The 19,908-nt window shown below is 52.5% G+C and overlaps 2 protein-coding genes across 6 annotated transcripts; one reads left to right on the top strand and one right to left on the bottom strand.

The window, feature by feature from the left end:
• The first annotated feature begins 221 nt into the window (after window positions 1–221).
• CHMP2A (charged multivesicular body protein 2A) lies at window positions 222–2,819 on the top strand. 4 transcript variants are annotated; one of them, XM_037148482.2, is made up of 6 exons: window positions 222–367; window positions 1,100–1,297; window positions 1,992–2,171; window positions 2,245–2,375; window positions 2,461–2,522; window positions 2,614–2,819. In XM_037148482.2, exons 2-6 carry the CDS (start codon window positions 1,130–1,132, stop codon window positions 2,739–2,741), a joined length of 669 nt encoding a protein of 222 aa, XP_037004377.1. In that variant the 5' UTR covers window positions 222–367; window positions 1,100–1,129; the 3' UTR covers window positions 2,742–2,819. The 4 variants fall into 4 exon arrangements, with proteins under 4 accessions (XP_037004377.1, XP_037004376.1, XP_037004375.1 ...); XM_037148481.2 differs by having other exon boundaries at window positions 1,088–1,297; XM_037148480.2 differs by having other exon boundaries at window positions 1,084–1,297.
• Window positions 2,820–3,427: 608 nt separating this feature from the next.
• On the bottom strand, window positions 3,428–9,601 carry TRIM28 (tripartite motif containing 28). 2 transcript variants are annotated; one of them, XM_037148431.2, is made up of 17 exons: window positions 8,922–9,601; window positions 8,476–8,591; window positions 8,139–8,271; window positions 6,499–6,634; window positions 6,306–6,422; window positions 6,109–6,223; window positions 5,843–5,989; window positions 5,626–5,740; window positions 5,443–5,549; window positions 5,311–5,347; window positions 5,173–5,221; window positions 4,853–5,102; window positions 4,444–4,763; window positions 4,247–4,370; window positions 4,070–4,156; window positions 3,849–3,986; window positions 3,428–3,763 (listed from the first exon to the last, which is right to left on the bottom strand). In XM_037148431.2, the coding sequence occupies exons 1-17, from the start codon at window positions 9,280–9,282 to the stop codon at window positions 3,587–3,589; spliced, it is 2,529 nt and encodes an 842-aa protein (XP_037004326.2). In that variant the 5' UTR covers window positions 9,283–9,601; the 3' UTR covers window positions 3,428–3,586. The 2 variants fall into 2 exon arrangements, with proteins under 2 accessions (XP_037004326.2, XP_037004327.2); XM_037148432.2 differs by having other exon boundaries at window positions 8,476–8,588.
• Between the last annotated feature and the right edge of the window lie 10,307 nt (window positions 9,602–19,908).

The following is a 19,908-nucleotide window of genomic DNA, read 5'->3' as shown; positions in this document are numbered from 1 at the left end:
GACCTCCGAGGAGTGTCGGGGAAGAGGTCGAATGGTGCACCAACATTGCGGGTGTGTCATCCTCCGGGCGTGACTCGGTTTCGTGCCACGAGACTCGAACGTGTGTACATCCTTAGTCTGCTGCGACGAAACGAAGCTGACGCGCATGCACTTCGGCGCCGGTCTGTTACAGGGTGTGTGCGCACGCGCGCTTAAGTCACCTCCCTACGCCCCGGAGTGGGCGTGGCCTGTGACGTCAGGTCGTTTACTCCGGAAAAGGCGACTGCGGCGGCAACAACCGGAGGGTTTTGTTGTAGACCACCGCGCCCGGGAACCGAGCTAGACGCTCGTAACCCGGAAGCGGAAGTGGGTCCCCGTCCCAGCTTCGGTGAGTTGCCCCTACCGGGCCTCGGGTCCCAGGTGGGTGCGTGGGCAACCAAGTAGGAGGGGCTCTTCACCGGGGCCGTCCTGAGCCTCTCTTCCTGGGACTCACCGTCAGGGTGTGCGTCGCCACCTTGCTGTCGGTGTGCAGGGCCCCCACGGCCCTCAGACCCTGGCCTGGGTGGACACCATCCACCCATTCTGCAGCCCTCGGTTTACAGGGTTCCCCGATGCCCCTAAATGTACTCTCGGCACAGAGGTTCCCTCAACTTTCAGAGTCCCGGGATCTGAATGCCGTCCATTCGCTGTCAGCTTGGCATTCAGGGCCTCCACGTATCTTGCCCTCCCGTGGGGGACTCCCACTACCCTGACGCTCAGGATCTCAAATGCCCCAATTGACTCCCAACCGTCCACCTCCAGTCTCCGTCCATCAGAGACAACAGGGCGTCACCCTTGTCTGGAGAGGGAGGCGGAAGCCTAGAGCCTGCTTGAGGCACTGTAATGAAGGGGCTGGTACAGGAACGCTGTGTTGGCTTTTAGGCATAGCTGTCCCCACTGTGACTGTAGGCCCTCCCCGATGTTTCCGGTAGCACTGTTTTGGTCTTCCATTCACTATACCCTTTCTCCCTACTCGCCCCTTCCCGTCTTCCACAACCCTACCCGTCCTGCCCCTGCATACATGCTGCCTCTTGCCACTTTTTTGGGCCCCATGCCAACCAGAAGCTAGGTTTCGCACTAGTCCCAGGCCCACCAGCGGGCTCCTGCCTCCATGGACCTGTTGTTCGGGCGCCGGAAAACTCCGGAGGAGCTGCTGCGGCAGAACCAACGAGCCCTGAACCGCGCCATGCGAGAGCTGGACCGTGAGCGACAGAAGCTAGAGACCCAGGAAAAGAAAATCATCGCAGACATCAAAAAAATGGCCAAGCAGGGCCAGATGGTGAGTTCAGCTGGGCAGGGGCTGGGACACAGGAACTAGGTGCTATTCTATAGTCAGGCACTGCTATATGATGGCAGCAAGCAGAAAGGGACACCAAGTAGGTGCTTAGAGTAGAACGGAGTGAAGGGTGAACAGGGCCTTCCGAGTTTGGGGGTCTATAAAGCCTGCCTCTTGGGAAGTAATATCTGCGGCAAATCTTCAGGAATGAAGATAGCCAGTGGAGACTGAAGCAGCAAATACTACATGAGGGAGTGTAGGTGAGCTCAGTAGAAACGGACAGGAAGGGTTTACTGCAGGAGACATGGCCTGGAGTACACTCTGACCTGCAGGTGAAGAGGACAGCCTGCCTAAAACAATAGTGAGTAGAGCCTGTGGCTGGTGAGTAGTTTGGGCCTGAGCAGCTGGGTTGAGATGGTACCATTTCCTGGGATAGGCAAGGCCAGGAAGAGGTTTAGGGAGTCAACAGCTGAGCTTTGGATTAAGTAACGTGGAGGGGGAGGAGGAAGATTCTTTGGCCAGGGTGAAAATTCAGAAATGGGTGTTTTAAGGCAAGGGAGGGACTCCAGCCAGGAGGTCAAGCAGCTTAGAGAAGCCTGGAGTGATTGGGAGGGAGCTGTAAGCACTGTTCAGCCACAGAGAATTCTCTGAAAACTTCCATGGGAATGGCCCCCTGCCACCTTTGTCCCCTCCTCAGGATGCTGTGCGCATCATGGCAAAGGACCTGGTGCGCACACGTCGATATGTGCGTAAGTTTGTGCTGATGCGGGCCAACATCCAGGCTGTGTCCCTCAAGATCCAGACACTCAAGTCTAACAACTCAATGGCGCAAGCCATGAAAGGCGTCACCAAGGCCATGGGCACCATGAACAGACAGGTATGTCTCTCCCCAAACCCATCACCACCAGCTCCAACCTCAGGGACCACACTCATCTTCCCCCCACTTGCAGCTGAAGTTGCCCCAGATCCAGAAGATCATGATGGAGTTTGAGCGGCAGGCGGAGATCATGGACATGAAGGAGGAGATGATGAATGACGCTATTGATGATGCAATGGGTGATGAGGAGGATGAAGAGGAGAGGTTTGTGGAGAGGTGGGGGATGGAAGTTAAGGCCTGGCCCTCACAGGGGGACTAAGTGATCCCGAGTTCCTCTTCTCTTCCCCAGTGATGCTGTTGTGTCCCAGGTCCTGGATGAGCTGGGACTGAGCCTGACAGATGAGCTGTCCAGTGAGTGCTACAAACCCTGGGCCTGGGTCCCTGCCCACACACAACCCTCCCACTGCTGCTCCCTAGGATCTCTAACCCCCTCCCTCCACAGACCTCCCCTCCACTGGAGGCTCCCTCAGCGTGGCAGCTGGTGGGAAGAAAGCAGAGGCCGCGGCGTCGGCCTTGGTGGATGCTGATGCAGACCTAGAGGAACGCCTCAAGAACCTACGAAGAGACTGACAGCCCCAAGCCACCCTAGGGGCCCAGTGGATGCTTTTTCACTGTTCCCTTTCTGTAATAAAAAGAGATTGGACACTAGTTCCTAGGCCTGTGTGGCTGGCCTGTTGTGGGCCAGTCTGGGATCCCTTAGGACTTATTCTCAGGGCGCCAGGTGGGCCAGTCAGCGTGGCTGTCAAGGGATCAATCAGCAGATGAGTTGGGTGTGGGCTGGGATGGACTAACCCCCTCCCCCATGTATCTAGTATGTGGGCCTCAACATTATTACCCCAAGATGGTGTGTTTTCTATAAGCTTAATCCTACCTGCCAGGGACATACTTCCCAACTCAGCTCGGCAGGGTGGCAGTCTCCCCACCCAGCTCACAGAAGTGGTTACAACCAAGTGTAGGGTCAGGTCCAGTACGTGGTACACAACTGGGGCACCACCCTGCACACCCACAGACCTGGGACAGCCCACCTACAAGGCATAGCTATTCTCAGTTTGAGGTGTATGCAACCCTCCGGAACTGGTGTTTTCCACATCTCTGAAGCCAAACTGGGATAACTCCTCCCCACTCCCCTGGACATGCAAAAAAGGCTGGGGGAAAAGTGCCCATATCCCTACTCAACCTGCCTGAATTTGGGGAAGCATAAATGCAGGCAGAGACCAGGTCCTAGGAACACTGCCCCCACTGACCAACGCCCAAGGTACTTGTGAAGTTTTTATTAAATCCACAGAAGTAAAAACCGTATTGTGAGGGACTGGGAAATGGGGATACCAAGGAGTGCGAGCCAGGCCACCAGAGGAAAGGGATGGGGTTGAGAGAACAAGACCCAGGCAGGCTGAGCTGGCCCAGGGGGCCCAGCTTCAGGGGCCATCACCAGGGCCACTGGACAACTCCTGGGCACTCAGGCCTGGACCAGGTAGGCTCAGCGGTGGGGGCTCCACCAGCACAGCCGAGAACTTGGTGTCACCAAAGGCCTCATTCATGCGAGTCTCGAAGAAGCGCTGCAGGCCGATGATGGACTGCACATCCGCCTTGTCCTAGACAGGCAGATGGAGGTGGTGGTTCCCTGATCTCCCCTATGCCCCTGCCCCAGCCCTTACCCCAGCCCCTGCACAGGCTCACCTCTGTCAGCTTGTTGAATTGCTTAAACATTCGGCCCACATCCTGGGCAAATTCTTGGGGCGAGCTGTAAGGGGGTGACAACTTCTCCTGGAGGCGGGCACGAATCAAGGTCAGGTCCAAGGTACCGCCAGGTTGATCCTACAGGCAGAGACCACAGGCTGAAGGTGAGTCCAGGCAGCCCCTGCCCTTGTGCCATCCCACCCCCCCATCCCAGGACTCACCACAGAAAAGCTGGAGTCAGTGGCCAGCTGGTGCAGGGGACGGCAGGGCTCATGGCAGAACAGGGCCAGCAGAACACGCTCACACTTCTATAGACAGTTGAAGCAAGATGTCAAAGCCGCTGGGGGGTGGGGGTGTGTGCATCTGCTGGGCAGCCAAGGTAATGACCCAACGCTCACCTGCTGGTTGGCTGGCGAGAGCTTGGCCACCACACCACTGCTGTCACCACCATCCAAGCTCAGACTGCCATCCTCCTCCTTCAGATCAGGTGGCACATGGCAGAGTGAGCAACTCCACTCCTCCCTACAGGAGACAAGAGTGAGGAACTGTGCAGATCTGCCACCCCCATCCCCAAGTACATCCCACAGCCTCGCACCCTGGCACATCCTGCAGGGCTGGCAGGTGGCAGTCCAGGTGGAAGCAGAACTCGCACTGGTTGCACATGACCAGGTCACCTGGCTTCTGGCAGACACGGCATATGGTAGCACTGTCATCCAAGGCACCTGGGCCACCAGTGGGGGCTGAAGTGCCCTCTGGAGCTACCACCTCCAGGCCAGAGCTAGTGCTGCCACTGGGTGAGACCAGGCGGGGGCCCTCAGCACCAGGGCCCTCCGCCAGGGCCATCAACACAGGCTTGGTCTCAGGGCCCTCAGCAGCTGCAGGTGGGGCTCCAATAGCAGCCTCTGTCTCTTCCTCCTGAAATAAAATGCTGAGGCTTCAGCAGTGTTTGGGCATAGGCAGATGTCATTTATTTGCCAGCCATGACGACTTGGCGGCAGACTCACCTTGACAATGGCCATGCCAGGGAGGGGCTGGGAACCAGGGGCTCCGGGTGCAGTTCCAGGCTGTCCAGCAGCTGCAGCTGCAGCCCCACGCTCAATAACTATCAGGTTATAATCCTCAGTGGTGCTGCCTGGGAAGACCTTGAACACTGGTGGCTGGCTGTCAGCTGTGAGGTCAAGATCCAGGCGCTCCAGGCTCACCCGTGGAACCTTGCGCATGAGACCACTCACTTCACCCTCACCTGAGCGAGACCTGTGGATGGGGCTTGGTGTGAACACCCTGTTTGTGTGCCCACCCAGCTCAAAAGGACAGCCGCACTCACCGTTTCATGCCCGACACGTGAGGCTCTGCACTCATGTAAGGATCATCCGCTAGAAATACAGAAGATGAGACAGTGGGTGGGAAGGCAGAGTTAGCACACTGGACCTCTCCCCCCTACTGGCAGATCAGACTCACTCACCTGACACGAAGCCATAGCCTTCCTGCACGTCCATGGGCTATAGACAAAGCAGGTTGCACCTGAGTGGGCAGGTGCCCCAGAGACCAAGCCGCCCCCCCCGCCCCCCCCACCCAGTCCCCTTCCCCTGCTCACCTGGCTACTGCCAGAGCCCTGCTTGCTTAAGGGCCCTGGAGCCCGTGGAGGGGCCATGGGTGCAGGGCCTGTTGAGTTGGTACCGGGACGCTCTGCCACAATCTTGCCTGTGAGAGAGAGACAGACATAAGGCGCAGTGCCTGGAGGGATGGCAAGTGCAGCAAGGGGAAGACCAAGACACACCAAAGGCCTCAGCGCTCTTGGTCCAGGCATTGAGGTCCCACTGGAACTTCATCTCGCCATGTGGCTCCACGGGGTCCACGATCATCTTGAGGGCGCGGTGTAGCTGGAAGTAGATCTGGGGGTGGGGCACTGTATGAGTTCTCAGGTAGTAAACAAGGTGCCAGGATGCTGGCACCACCTGTCTACAACCCATCACCTAGGCATGCCTAGCACACACCAACTTCTTGGACAGCAGAAGAGCCGTATTATTGTCACTCTCCAGGGCCCAAGAGGCGAAGCGTAGGATGTGCTCCTGATGCTTTTGGATCTTGGTCATGGTCCAATGCTGCCGCTCCAGGCGCTCCTGCTGACCCTCCGTTACCTTCTGCGAGTATGAAGAAGCGGCATCAGGAAGAAGAGGCCCCAAGGATGCCTCCCCACACAAGGAGGGCATGAGCAGCCAGCAGAGGGTGCTAGTCCCCAGGACCCTCCCTGCAGGTATACCTGGGCATCATTGACCAGCACCCGGCCCCGTTTATTTAGTTCCTTCATGATCTGCAGAATCGCCATCTTAACATCCACCTGTACACGCTTCTGCACGTCAGACACTTGGCGGATCCTGGGGTGAGGGTGAGCCAGGTCAGAACTAGTCAGGCAGGTGCTCACCTGGGGACACCCCCATGGCCCAGGCATCTACTTACGAGCTGCGAACCTCCTTGGTGTTCTTCTGCAGCGTTGCATGCTTATCCCCGAGGCGCTTCACCAGTGAGGCCAGGAGCTTGCGCTGGTTCCTCACTGCGTCCTCCAGGAACTGGTATCTGAGGGCAGACAGAGGTGGGCCTGGGCATTGAGCATGGGACCAGACAGAGCCCCTGCCCCCGCCTCAGGACTCACTGGTGGTCCTTGTGGGCGTTGAGCTGGCAGTCCCGGCAAGTGAGGGTGTCACAGCTCTCACAGAACAACACGAGGGGCTCATGCTTGTGCACATTGCAGTATACCGTGCGGTCGCCATCTCGGGACTTGGCTGGCCCTAGGGAACGAGTACCATAAGGACAGAACTCACGCTCAGTCCCTCCAAGTCAGGGAGTCTCACTGCCTGCCTGTCCTGCAACCCTGGACTATTAAAAAACACAGAGGGCCCTGCAGCAGGGGCCAGGGAACAGGCGTGGAGGCCAGATCCTTGCTTTCAAAACTCTCTATCCCAAGCCTAATCAACAAACCTCACACCCCCTACCCCCAACAGCTCCATCTCCCTTTCAGCTCTGGCTATGACAAAATGTGAGGATCATGGCCTGGGGACTACCCCCTGCTGTTCCTCTATTGGAATTGTCTCCAGGGACTCTGGAGAACTTCTATGCCTCCACCTCCCCCCTCCCCCCACCGGGCCCCCTTCCTCCTGCACTCACAGAAGATTCCGTCCAGCAAAAGAGGAGAATCTGGCTACTATGAGTCTCAGGACAAGCAATATTTGCTCTGTGACACACAGAAAGCAAATCAGAACCTAGAATACCATCCAGGCAAGTTCCTCAGAAGTCAGGCCTGGTGACCCTCCTTCTCCCCTCTGTTAAGAGGCCACCAACCTCTTAAAACCCACAGGCCCTTCAGAGCCTTCTCACACTGAAAGATGAGATATCAGAACAGGACCCTCAGAAAGGTGTCAGGACCCCTTACTGTGGGGGAAAGTGCTCATTACCACCCAAACAACAAGACACCATGTGGGTGCCCTCCTGTCCTGCCCCAGAGTCTGTCACCATTAGAAAGATGCTTGGAAGTCTGTTCCTCTTTACTCCCCAATCTCCAAAACCCCCTGGATACACCAGTCTAGCCTAAGCTATATATGACATTGAGACAAACCCGACTTCAGCTCCTCCAATATTGCTTTCTCCTGCACCCCGACTCTTGCCTAAAACCCAGGATTCCCTGTGGACACCTGCTCTTTCTTCCTGGTGCTTCATGCCCCACAACCACCATCTCCATCCTCATCCTCCCACCAGTATTGTCCTCTGGTCTGGAGCAGCCGTGATATGGCCACCAAAAGCCCACTCGTGGTAAGATGCAGACCAAAAATCAAGGTGGATTCAGAAAGCTTTTATACCCATCTTCATACCACTGACAGCATTATTTTCATATAAGTCTAGAAACCTGGCATATACACTCTCAAAATAAACAACTTCCAGAACTCACTGTCACTAGTGACCTAAAGGCTGTCCCAGCTTGTCCAGACCCTGTTCTGGCCCAGAGACCTTTCTCCTAGAGCCTTAAGCCAGGTACCAGGTGACACCAGGGTGCCCCTTACATCCTTTTTCAAACACCTTGCATTTCATTGTCTGCACATGCTTGTGAGCTTTCCTTTCCCACCTGGACCAGCAGACTACACACCAAACGCCCAGACTCCCCAGTTCTGCCACCCAGACCTTTAAGCAGTGACTTCTAAAGAAGCTCCAGAGACTCATCCCACCACATACGACCTCATCAAATACAGCTGGTGACAAAAATACAAAGGCAGCCTGGGCCACCCTGTCCACCTTGCATACCAGTGGAGCGCACAGTGTGGTCCTTGGTATATTTCACCCGCTGGTGTGCCTCCACACAAGTTTCGCACAGCGGCTCGGAGCACTCCACACAATAGCTGGTGGCAGGGGCATTATCCTCACAGCTGGTGCAGCACTGCTGGGCAAAAGCAGAGTCAGATAACAAATACCAAGTAGAGCTGCATTTACATCCCAAAGGACTTAAAACCAAGTACTGCTTTTCGCCTTTACGGCCTGCCCAGCGCCTCACAGTTCCGGCAAAGTAAAACCTGGAGCTGGTAACCGTGTACCTAGGGTAGTGCCGGATCCCCAAGGCCAAAACCTACTGCTAAGGACATACCTGATTAGCATCCTGGGAGTCAGTGGGAGCCTTGCTGCCGCTGTCGCGCATAAAGTAGTTCTCCACAATATCTTTGGAGAAACACTGCTGCTTGCACACGGGACAGTCCACAACTGCTAAGAGTAGGAACCAAAAAAACAATGTACATTCGCATCCAGGACTTAAAGTCACCGCACCTCCACCACTGGACCCCCAAACTCGGTCTGTGCGAGGTGAGCCCCTCCCCTCCCACAACAGTGGCAAACTAGTTCGTCGAACTGAAAAGCAGACGACCCATCTCAACGCACCGCCAAGACCCTATTACCCGCACCCAATCCGGCCCACCATCCCTCTAGCCACTATTCTCCCGACCGGGCTCACCAGGCTACGCTGAAAACGAACTCCCTACCTGAACGCCCAGTCCGGATTTCAGGGCATAGATAGGGGAGGGGCCAGATGGGACTCACCGGCTCCGTCGCCCGCCGCCCCAGCATCCCCCGCGCTATTGGCGGAGGAGGGCGCCGGCGGTCCGAGACAGGCGTTGCAGGCCGAATGCAAACAGGGCAGCAGGCGCGGCTCCCGTTCCGGCCGCAGGCGCTCCCGGCACACGCCGCAGTGCTCCAGCAGCTCCAGCGCCTCGCCACCGCCCCCCGCAGGCGACGACGCTGAAGCCGAAGCGGAGGCCGAGCCCGAAGCAGATGCCGCAGCCGAAGCTGCGGCCGCGGCAGGGACACGCTTTTCGCTGCCCGCCGACCCCTCGCCAGGTCCCGGGCTGCTCGAGGCGGCTGTTGCCGCCGCCGCCGAGGCCGCTGCCGCCGAGGCCGCCATTCTCACGCCGCCGTGGGCGCCTGGGGGGGGGGGGAGTAGGGGCTGGGGGACCCGCCGCGCAGGCGCAGAAACACTCGCCGCCAACGGCTGGGTTGCAGCCGCCGCTGCGAGGCCGAACGCCTCCGAGCGCCGCCTGGGCCGCCGCCCGCTGCGCGCGGGGCGCTGCAGACGCCCGGTCGGCTACTGCCTGTTCGCTTCTTGCCGCCGCCACTCACGCTTCCTCCTCAGAAGCCTTGGAGACCCACGACACGCGCCACGAGAAAGACCGCTCGCCCGCGCGCCTACTTGCAGAAAGAGACGAGGCCGGGGGGCGGGACAGAAATAACTGGCGCCGACGACGCCGCGCATGCGCGCTGGAAATCTTGCTCCTGGGGGTGGGACCAGGATAAGCCGCGGCAGGCGATGACTGGAGTACGCATGCGCCAGAGTAGGATCCTCCCACATTCGCCTATCCCACTGCGACGCGGCCCCGGAGGCAGGGGGCGGGGCATCTCTGTCGTCACAGCCTCTACCTATTTGTGGGCGGAGCGTGCCTCGTTGTTAGAGCGAGGTACCCCTCCCTCTGCCTCCTAGTTAAGCCGCTATACTGCGCCAGAAGGTTTGCGGTCCGAGCTTCTACTTCAATCCCCGCCCTCTCGGCGACGGGGAGACGTCTCCATTCGCTGCGTCAAGGGCGTTCGCGTGACGGGGTGGGGCTGAGAGCTGGAGGAGATACCGGGCACGAGTTAGGGGAGCAGGGTCCCCAACCCTGGGGGTAGTGACGTTCAGAGCCAGAAGGCTGACTTTTGGGTTTTAACCTTTTGTTGTTTAACGTGAAAACTTCCCAAAAGGCTACAGAGCAGAAGGTCTGCGATGCCTTTTCGGGTGGGCAACCTGAACCTCAACGTTGGCCAAATTCTGATGGGAGATTCTTGGGAGTGAATCCTATTCGAGGGTCTCGTCCCTGGAGGGATGCACAGCTGTGCGTCTAACCGCAGACCCTGGTCCTAGTTCCCGCGTTTGCACACGCCCAATGCAGGATCGCAGGCGTAGCCCCCAATCGCCTCCTCGGGCGCCCGCTGGAGGCGACCGAGGCGAATCTTCCGCTCCCAGGGCAGGTGTGGCCTGCCTTTGTTCCCGGCGGGGCTTGGGACCGTGGTGGGGGTGCTTTGTCTCCGCGCAGGCCTTTGTTTCAGCCCTGTTGAGGCCCCGCCCCCTCAGCAGCGAGCGAAGCTCCGCCCCGCTACCCGCCCTCCCCTCTTGTCTGCAGCCCCAGACTAGGGCTGGACCTCCCTTGGATGTTTGGGAAGGAGGATACGTGCCTGGCACAGAACTGAGCGAGGTGTGGTGTCCTTTAGTAATGTATGGAGTCTTTCGAAGACTCCGTCAAGCGCTGGGCATCAAAATCACGGGAGGCAGGAGTGGGTCGGTTGTCAGGGACCAAAGAGTCAAAATAAGTAGGTGATCGTAAATAAGTAGGGAGCGAGGAGTATGGAAGGGGACTCCTCTAAGGGGTACCTCCAAACACCTGCAGGAAGGACAGCTGAGGCAGAAAGTAGTGCAAAGGCCCTGAGGTTGACCAGACACGTAGGGAAATGTGTTGTGAGGAGTAATAGAAAGTGCTTAGGGATGGCTGGTTCCCTGTTATAGACCCTAGACTAAACTGGCAACTGGTCCTGTGGTTTCAAAGACCTGCCACAGGCCCATGCTCTTCTCTCTAAAGAGTTTCCCCTTCCTCCTTCTGGACCCAGGACCTTTCCTTCCCAGTCTGTGGCAGCCACTGCCAGACCCCTTGTCTAAATGGGGAAAACCAGGCTTCTGGAATTGCCAAGACATCATTAAGGGAGGGTGGGATCAAAGAGAAACCAGGCTCAAGCAAGCTCAGGAGCTCAAGAGGGCATCCCAGCACTGGCTGATCTAGCATGGACATAGCAAGAGCAGAAGCCTTGCTCAGAGGTCATCATCTCTGAGGAGTCAGCCTATCCAGAGGTCCAACACAACTTGTTCTGGTGTTCCACACAACTTGGGTACATCCTGCCTCTGTCCCCCCATTAGGCAACACCGAAGAGCAGTCAGTCAGTATCACCTTATGCTGTCTGGCCTGCTAGCTCAGTCCGTTCGAGGGTCATCCCAATACAGCAAGGTCGAGGTTTTGATCCCCAGTCAGGGCATATTTGAGAGGCAATTAGTGAATACTTATCTCCCTCTCTCTCTCCCCCCTCCACCCCTTATTCTCACTGTAAAAATCAGTAAGTAAACTTTTTTTTTAAAGGAATGTCTCTGGCTCCCAGGACCCCTCCATGGCCCTCATACCTGGGGCCATCCTGAGTTCTCCTACTTGAGACAAGCCTTGCTGGTCTGTATGTGGAATCTGTCTGGCTTCATTTCAGAGTATGCATCCATGTGGCTGTGTGTGGCCCCTGTTGTGTGGGTCCCATCACTCAGATACCCTTCTGTTTGTGCGGTCCCCTATGAACCACACTTGCACTTGGGTCTTCTGCCTGCTGTGTGATTATAAACACAGCCACTGTGGCTTTCAGTGGGATATTCTTAAGTTGTAGGTAGGAATGGCATGATCTGATTCCCATTTCGAGGGTACCAGGGGGAAATGGAAGGGTGAGAGACAGCTGAAGACAAACTTGAAAATACAGGCAAGGCAGAGAAGGCATCAGATCCTCTAAGCCTAGAGAAGGCTACTGTAACATTATCACAAACTTGATGGCTTAAAACAAAAATTGAATTCACACTGCTGGAAGCCAAAATCATGAACCAAACTGTGGGCAAGGCCATGCTCCCTCTTTGAAGGCTCCAGGGGAGGATCCTGGGTTCCACGGCTGTGGCTCTGTCATGACAGTCTTCAATACCAACATCGTCACACAGGCTTTTTGCCTGGGGACTGTTCCTATGGACCGAATTGTATCTGCCACTAAGTACATGTGTTTCAGCCTTGCCCTTGTGCTGTGCCCTTGGAGATGGGGCCTTTGGGATGTAATTAGACTTAGATTGGGTCATGAGGCTGGGGCCCTTGTGATGGGATCAGTGCCTTCCTAAGAAAAGACACCAGAAAGCTTGGTCACAATCAAAGATCATGTGAACACACACCAATGTACGGCTTCCTATAAGCCCAGTGAAGAGGCCTCAGAATGAAACCTACCTCACCAGCCCTTTGATCTTGGACTTCCCAGCCTCAAAAACTGTGAAAAGTATTTCAGCTTTTAAAGCGGATCCATCTATGGTATTTGTTATGGCAGCCCAAGGACACTAAGATGGTTGTCAAATTTGCCTCTGCCTTGCTCCTAAAAGGATGCATGTGCATTTACATTGAAAGCACACCCGAATAACTCAGGATAACTTCTCCATTTCAAGATCTGTAATCAAAATTACTAAGGCTCTTTTTCTTTATAGGATAACACTTCCAGGTTAGAGGGATTACAATGTATACATCCTTGGGGGTCATTTGTCAACCTACTGCAATCCACATTTCGCGTTGGAAAAACCAATCCCCAAAGAGAAAATGGTGTCAAGAGCACCACAGCCTGTATGAGTCCAGCCCAGTCCTGGGCTCAGTGGGTACCGTTACCCCTTCCATCTGCTGCTTCCCAGGGAATCTGTGTGGCCCCCGGGGAAGATAGGTGTTGGGGGCCACCCTGTCTGGTTTCAAGGACTGTAGCCTCATTAACAGACAACAGGGGGCCCATGGCTAAACTTGAGTGATAAGGCCTTGGGGACATGAGCCACTAAGGAGACAGAACATATCCTCCTGGCAGAAGCACAGCCTCTGCCTCCCTCATTTCCCCCTGCTCCGTCAGGGTGGATGACTGCTAAGCCAAAGATGGGTAAGACCCTTCAAGGGAGGGATGACCTAAGACAGGCACAGTCAAGACAGGCCATGAGGGAAGGACTTGGGGGTCTACAGAGAAGGGACAGAAAGACCCTCACCCCTTGGCTTTGTCATAGCCTCAGTTCTCAGTCTTTCTGTAAAAGTCTCCTAGCCTCTTGGCTGCTTTGCTCTCCCTGCCTGACTCAGCCTAGGAACTATGCTGGAGGCAGCTGTAACCTTGTACTGGAACAGAGGGCTCCTCGAGAGGAATCTGGCCAGAGAAAGAATATACATTGTTTCCTTTGAGGCTTGCTCTGCCCCGTTCCTATGAAACAGACACAAGCTAAAGCCACCCCTGACCAGACACAATCCTTGTGTTTCAACTATTATCTGTAAATGATGTCAGTTTTTCATGACTGTAGCTTTTTCAGCATTGGTTAATGAGCTTTATGTAAATTGTATCTCTGTGTGAGCCGAACTCAATAAAAACTCAGGAAAGGAAATCAGGAAATCGGGACCTCTCTCCTTTGAGAGACTGGTCATCTTGCCTCCCCAAGCAGATCATGTCTCGGTAGATTTATTGTCATTTGCAACAGACAGCGGGGAGAGCTCTGCAGGCGGAGGTCCCCCACAGACAGGGAAGGAAAGGAGAGGAAACATCCAAAGTCCAGAGTTTCATTCCTTCCCTGGCATAGAGAAACCAGAGGAAATAACTGATTCTAGGACCATACAGGGAAAGTCCCAGGTTCACCTGGTAAGAAGTGCCCAAAGAATGACGGGAACATGCTACAAGGACACTGAAGCCAAACCTGATGATGTACCTCAAGCATCAGAAAAAAAAACAGTGACAGTCACTGACTGACGCCCAATGAATGCATCCTATCCATGAGCCCCTAAAGGTTCTCAAAGAGACTGCCAGAAAAATTGGCCCATCTGTCACCAGATGATGCCGCCTTCAAGGCATCCCCACACTCTGAGAATTCAGTTCAGATCCTGCCTTCCCAGGGGAAAGTGTATTTCAGAGGAACACATGGTCCCTGTTCTGGCTTAGATAATTACATGCTAATATTTGGAAAACATCATTTCCCAACCTATAATGAGATTACTGAGCAGGCCAGGATTATCTGTGCAGACACTATTAGGTGAATGGACAGTGTGGTGTCAATGTGGCCATGGTGGGGGAACACATGAGTGGGCAGTGAACGGTCAAGCTGCCACTGCCCCTCCTGCTGCCCATGTTGGGGTCAGCAACACTGAGATTCTGCATGGGATGCAGATGGGACCTGTACAAACCCTCTCCCCACAGTGCGGAGTTCCTTTAACTTTATTTTCTTTTTAAGATTTTACTTATTCACTTTTAGAGAAAGGGGAAGAGATGGAAGAAGTAAGAGAAACATCAGTGTGAGAGAGAAGAAATATCGATCAGTTGCTTGGTTGCTTCTCTTATGTGCCCTGACCAGGGACCAAACCCACAACCCAGGCATGTGCCCTGACCAGGGATCTAACCAGTGACCTTTTGCTTTGCAAGACGATGCCCAACCAACTGAGCCATACTGGTCAGGGCTAACTTTCCATTAGTAGGCGCTAAAGGGGATGTTGGAAGAAGAGAGAGAAGCAGCCAGCCTGCCCTTTCAGAAGGAGGATGTCTCTTTGCAAGGGTCCACTGTTTTCCACCAGACACCAGGCTGCTGGGTTGGAGCAGAAATGACTACAGCCTGCACAAAGGTCCTAAAAACAGATTTTGCTGGTGACTGTCAAAATGAATGTTAATTTACTGGAAGTCTTTGAAGGGTACCGTGATGGCTGTATTTTTTAAGGTACTTTTTAAATTTTTTTGATTTTTTTTTTTTTTAGAAAGAGGGGAAGGGAGAGAGAAACATTGATTTGTTGCTTCACCCATCCATGCACTAACTGGTTGATTCCTGCATATCCCGTGACCAGGAACTGAACTGAAACCTTGGTGCCTTGGATAGCGCTCTAACTAGCTGAGCCCCCTGGCCAGGGCTGCAATGGCTATATTTTATAGCATGTAATCAACTGTGAGAAAAGGAGGGAAGGTCCAAAGCAGATATAAAAGTGGCCTGGACAATAAATACATGAAAATACACTCCACTTCATTCCTCATCAGGGAAATACAAACCAAACCACTATGAAATTAATGATTGATACCCACTTAGGACAGATGGCTTTTTAAAAAATAGACAGTAACAAGTATAAGCAGAGATGTGGAGAAATTGGAACCTACTGGGAAAGTAAAATGGTATAGCCACCATGGAAAAAGTTCGGTAGTTTCTCAAAGTGTTGAACATAGATTTACCATGTGATCCTTACAGTAATCAACTCCTTGGGCACATACCCAAAGGATTCGAAAACAGGTATTCAAACACATTCTTGTACAGGGATGTTCATAGCGGCACTGTTCAAAATAGCCAAAGTTGAAACAACCCAAATGCTCATCACCTGATGAATGGGTTTTTTTTTAATGTATTTCCATACACTGGAGTCTTATTCAATCATAAAAAGGACAGCCCTGGCTGGTGTAGCTCAGTGGATTGAGCGCGGGCCTGGGAACCAGAGAATTGCGGCTCGATTCCCAGTCAGGATACATGCCTGGGTTGCAGGCCAGTTCCCAGCAGGGAACATATGAGAGGCAACCACACATTGATATTTCTTTCCCCCTCTCCTTCCTTTCCGCTCTAAAGATAAATAAATAAAATCTTTTTTAAAAAAAGGAAAGGAGCCATAATATGTAGCATAACATGGATGAACCTTGAAAATATGATGCAGATTTAAAGAAACCAGATGCAGGCCCTGGCCACGTAGCTCAGTTGGTTACAGCATCACCCAGATATACCAGTTGGGGCTCAATCCCTGGTCAAGGTTCATTCAAGAATTAGCCAATGAGTGCATAAATGTGTGAAACAACAAATCAGTGTTCCCCTTTCTCTTTCTAAAATCAATACATAAAACATTTTTATAATGCTTTAAAGAAAAAAAGAAGCCATACATAAAAGACCACATATTGTATGATTCCATTTGTATGGAATATCTAGAATATGCATATTCATAGAGATAGAGGGTAGAATAGGGGTTGCCAGGAGCTGGATGGAGGAGGTGTGCAGGGAGCGACTGCCAACGGGTGCAGTTCTTTTATTTTTTATTATTTTGCTTTAGTTTTCTTCAGTTTTTTTACTTTGGAGTAAAACCTCTTAGAACTAGTTGGGAGGTGGTAGTCATATAACATTGTGACTATGTTAAAATCCACTGAATTGTTCTTTTTAAAATGGTTAATTCGTATTACATGAAATTCACCTTAATTTAAAAACGGGGAATAGAGTTTCTGGAACACCAGGGAGGAGGCTTTAATGGCTTCCAGGCTGGACAAACCAGCCATCAAGGTGGGTTTGTGGAAGGTGGTAACTTGGACAACTAGCAAATCACTCACTTTGTCTGTTTGCTTATTTTTATTTTTTATTTCTTTTTGTGTCAATGTGTTTTAATTAGGAAAATATTCTTTTTCTTTTTTTAAAGATTTTATTTGTTTATATTTAGAGGGGAAGGGAAGGAGAGAAGGAGAGAAATATCAATGTATGGTTGCCTCTCCTACGTCCCATGTGCTAGGAACTGGCCTGCAACCCAGGCATGTGCCCTGACTGGGAGTCGAACCGCGATACTTTGGTTCGCAGGCCTGTGCTCAATCCACTGAGCTACAGTAGCCAGGGCTAATCAGGAAAATATTCTTACTTTTATTTATTTTATTATTATTATTTTTACATTATAAGAGAAAGTTTATTTGGAAAGTTGCAGAGGCCCTGGCTGGGTGGCTCAGTTAGTTGGAATCATCCTGAGATGCCGAGATTTCGCATTTGGCCCTGGGTCAGGGCATATACAAGAATCGACCAATGAGAAACAACAAACCGATGTTTCTTTTTTTTCTCTCTCTCTCCTGCCTTCCTTTCTCTCTATAAATAAATAAATAAATAAATAAATAAATAAATAAATACGTAAACTTTACAAGGTTAAACCTAATTAAAAAAAGAATAAAATTAAAAGAAAGGTACAGACGTAGAAGCGAGCCAGATGGATTGTGTAGGTTCAGGAAACAAGACACAGAAGCAGAAGGGCCCTTGGCGTTTAGGAGAAAGGAGGTAGTCTGGAAAAGATTTCATCCAGCGTAATCTGGGAGGGGAGAGAGAGAGAGATGAAACCATTCTTGCTTTTAAAAGCTGCACCCAATGTAAACTGTAATAATAATAATAATAAAAAAGCTGCATCCGGAGGTTAAAAGAGAAGAGTTCATCTGTGTCTACAACATGAAGAGGGCTGAGGAGGGCAGTCCTCATCATGGTGAGCGTGGCGAGCAGGGCTGGGAGTGTTCGGTCTCAATCACCCACCTCAGCCCGCCAGAAAGCGCTTTTCAAATCAGAAGCCTAGGCCACAGCTCCGGAATGAAAACAATCCAACTTCAACACAATTCACAACCTCCGCGGGGCCAGGAGCCAGAGGCAGGGCGAAGGACACCTCAGAGAGTGGGATGCCATTGGTATAAATTTGCAACTCGAGCAAATCGACAGCGACCTTCGATTCGATGTTTCCTAAAGAGGGGAGGGGTTAGATGAATAATCCCAAGAGTTTCACAGGGGATGATGGGAAGGTTCTAAAACTGAGGGATGTCACAACATGGTTAGTTTACTGAACATGATCGGATCGTCTGTCCACTTGGAATGGGAGAATGCTCTGAGCAAGCTGAGGTTCCGGTGTGGGAAAGGCTGAGGAAGGAAGTGAAAGTTTCAAATTTACACTCGCTCCCACACCCAGGGCCCAGCGCGCTGGAATTCCCAACCCCAGGACCCCCAGGAGGACCAGGGGTTAGAACAGAACATTCTAATCTGGTTTTAGAGGATTCGTTAATCCCAGGAAGGAACTAGAAGCCTTAAAGAACAGACCAGCCCACGTGTGCCACCCTGACATGCTTTCCCTGTAGCCCTACAAAGCTTTACGCACAATTTTTTTTTTTTGCTTACACTTTGTTTTAGTAAATACCTGACCAAAATAAATAAACAAATAAAAGACAAATTTAGCAAAGAAAAATTTTGCCCTGGCCAGGTAGCTCAGTTAGAGTGTTAATCCAGATATGCCAAGGTTGTGGGTTGGATCCCAGGTAGGGGCGCGTGTAAGAATCAACCAAAGAATGCATAAATACTTGGAACAAGAGTTTCTCTACAAATTATCAATAAATAAGAAAAAATTTTAAATTGCTTATTTGAGGATGAGCGTGCTCATGTATGCCACTTCGTTCTTGTTTCTTGGGTTTTTCACCTTTTCAAAATCAATGAGTAGCCTGGGTGTGGGGGCCTTAAAGAATTACAGAGGTAGTTGTAATTAAAATTATTTTAGTTTAGGTCTCCTCCTTCCTACCCGGTTTTTTCAGGCTGCTCTAGGAGGCTAATAGTCTCTTCTTTGTATTTTACAAATGAAAGCAAATTAAACCTTTTGTGTTGTAAATATTCCTCACCCCACCCACACACCACACCCTCATTGGCAGTCACTGATGCCTCTCTGGCTGTTTCTTTTTTTGCTAAATCTTTTCATGGCCCCATCCTCTGCAGCCTGGTCCATTTCCCTTTCAGGTGTCTCAACAGGATCCTGTCACTGCCCCTCCCCCACCCGAAGGTCTCATTTCCTCTCAATACAGTCAAGGAGGCTACACCCCACCCCACCCCCGCCCCTCCCCACTGCTGGTACCTGCCTGGTCAGGTACCACCCTCAGTTTCAACTCTGGTACCTCCATCAAGGTACCAGAACACATTTTCCTGGGGACATGCTTAGTGTCTAACACCACCACCCCCCAAGCCAAAGGAAGCTCTTGGTGCACTGAGATGTGTGTATGGGTCTTAGAACCTGCATCCCACACCTGGCACAGCCCAGATCCATTACCATAGGGCTTGGAGACACGGTGGCCTGGGTGCTAGGCTTCTTCCCCGAACAGTGGCTGCCACAGAAGGGATCCTAACTGGAAAGCCAGCCTCATAGCCACAGATGGTGGAGGGGGGTTGAGAAGCCAGGTTGAGCTGGAACTGGGGATTGAATTTTCTGATTCCTTACCCGTTACGCCCTGGGGGTGGGTGTCCTGCCTCACCAGCAGATGAAGCCCAGCCACTCAGGAGCTCAATTTCTAATGTTCTTTTCTGTGCCTGTATCCTTGGGGCCTCCCAGGATCTTCCCTTGATGGTCAGCCTTGTTTCCTGCCCCTTCACATCCCCCACTACCCTGAAGACTCTAAACCTAGAATTTTCAAATACTTCCAGGCCACATCGGCCCCTCCCTGGTTTATTAAACCTGTGCCTTCAGCTGCACTATTCCCCAAAAGGCCTCCATAACCACTATGACAGAGGCCTTTGGAGAGAAAAACGAAACATGTTTTATCAAGGCCTGAGAGGGGTCAGGGCTTGAGTTTCTCCCCCTGTCCCACACCCTCCCTCCTCAGAGTCCTCACACAAGCCTTTCCACCTGCACTGATGCTCTCCCAGCCTTATGTCTGGAGAGTTGGTTTCCCTCTGACCCCTAAGATCCCCCTGCTTGTAGGACCTTGAAGGATGGGCAAATGAGACCAGTAAAGTGGTAAGGCAGAGCTGAAGCATATGGCATGAGAGAGGCAATGGGAGAGGTATTCATCCCATGGAAATAGTGGCACTTATCAGACACTATGTGGAGACCCTGAGTCTCTGGCAGCTGTACTCGATTTTGTTGCTTGCTAACAACTAACCACAACACAGTAGCTTAAAACACCCACTTTATAGCTGTAGGTTAGACATCCAGGCTGCAAC

The sequence above is a fragment of the Artibeus jamaicensis genome, unplaced genomic scaffold (assembly GCF_021234435.1).
Source record: "Artibeus jamaicensis isolate MK-2021 breed Jamaican fruit bat unplaced genomic scaffold, CSHL_Jam_final contig_723, whole genome shotgun sequence".
In the NCBI taxonomy this organism is placed as follows: Eukaryota; Metazoa; Chordata; class Mammalia; order Chiroptera; family Phyllostomidae; genus Artibeus; species Artibeus jamaicensis.
This window is presented reverse-complemented; position numbering and strand designations above follow the sequence as displayed.

What these genes read in the sequence shown, in the direction of transcription:
- CHMP2A (XM_037148482.2), top strand. Translation starts at nt 1,130, where the DNA reads ATGGACCTGTTGTTCGGGCGCCGGAAAACTCCGGAGGAGCTGCTGCGG. An exon ending in TGGCCAAGCAGGGCCAGATG is followed by an intron (nt 1,298 to 1,991) that starts GTGAGTTCAGCT and finishes TCCCCTCCTCAG; the next exon opens with GATGCTGTGCGCATCATGGC. An exon ending in TGGGCACCATGAACAGACAG is followed by an intron (nt 2,172 to 2,244) that starts GTATGTCTCTCC and finishes CCCCACTTGCAG; the next exon opens with CTGAAGTTGCCCCAGATCCA.
- TRIM28 (XM_037148431.2), bottom strand. Translation starts at nt 9,282, where the DNA reads ATGGCGGCCTCGGCGGCAGCGGCCTCGGCGGCGGCGGCAACAGCCGCC. An exon ending in ACTCCCAGGATGCTAATCAG is followed by an intron (nt 8,272 to 8,475) that starts GTATGTCCTTAG and finishes TTTGCCCAGCAG; the next exon opens with TGCTGCACCAGCTGTGAGGA. An exon ending in CTGACTCCAGCTTTTCTGTG is followed by an intron (nt 3,987 to 4,069) that starts GTGAGTCCTGGG and finishes CTCTGCCTGTAG; the next exon opens with GATCAACCTGGCGGTACCTT.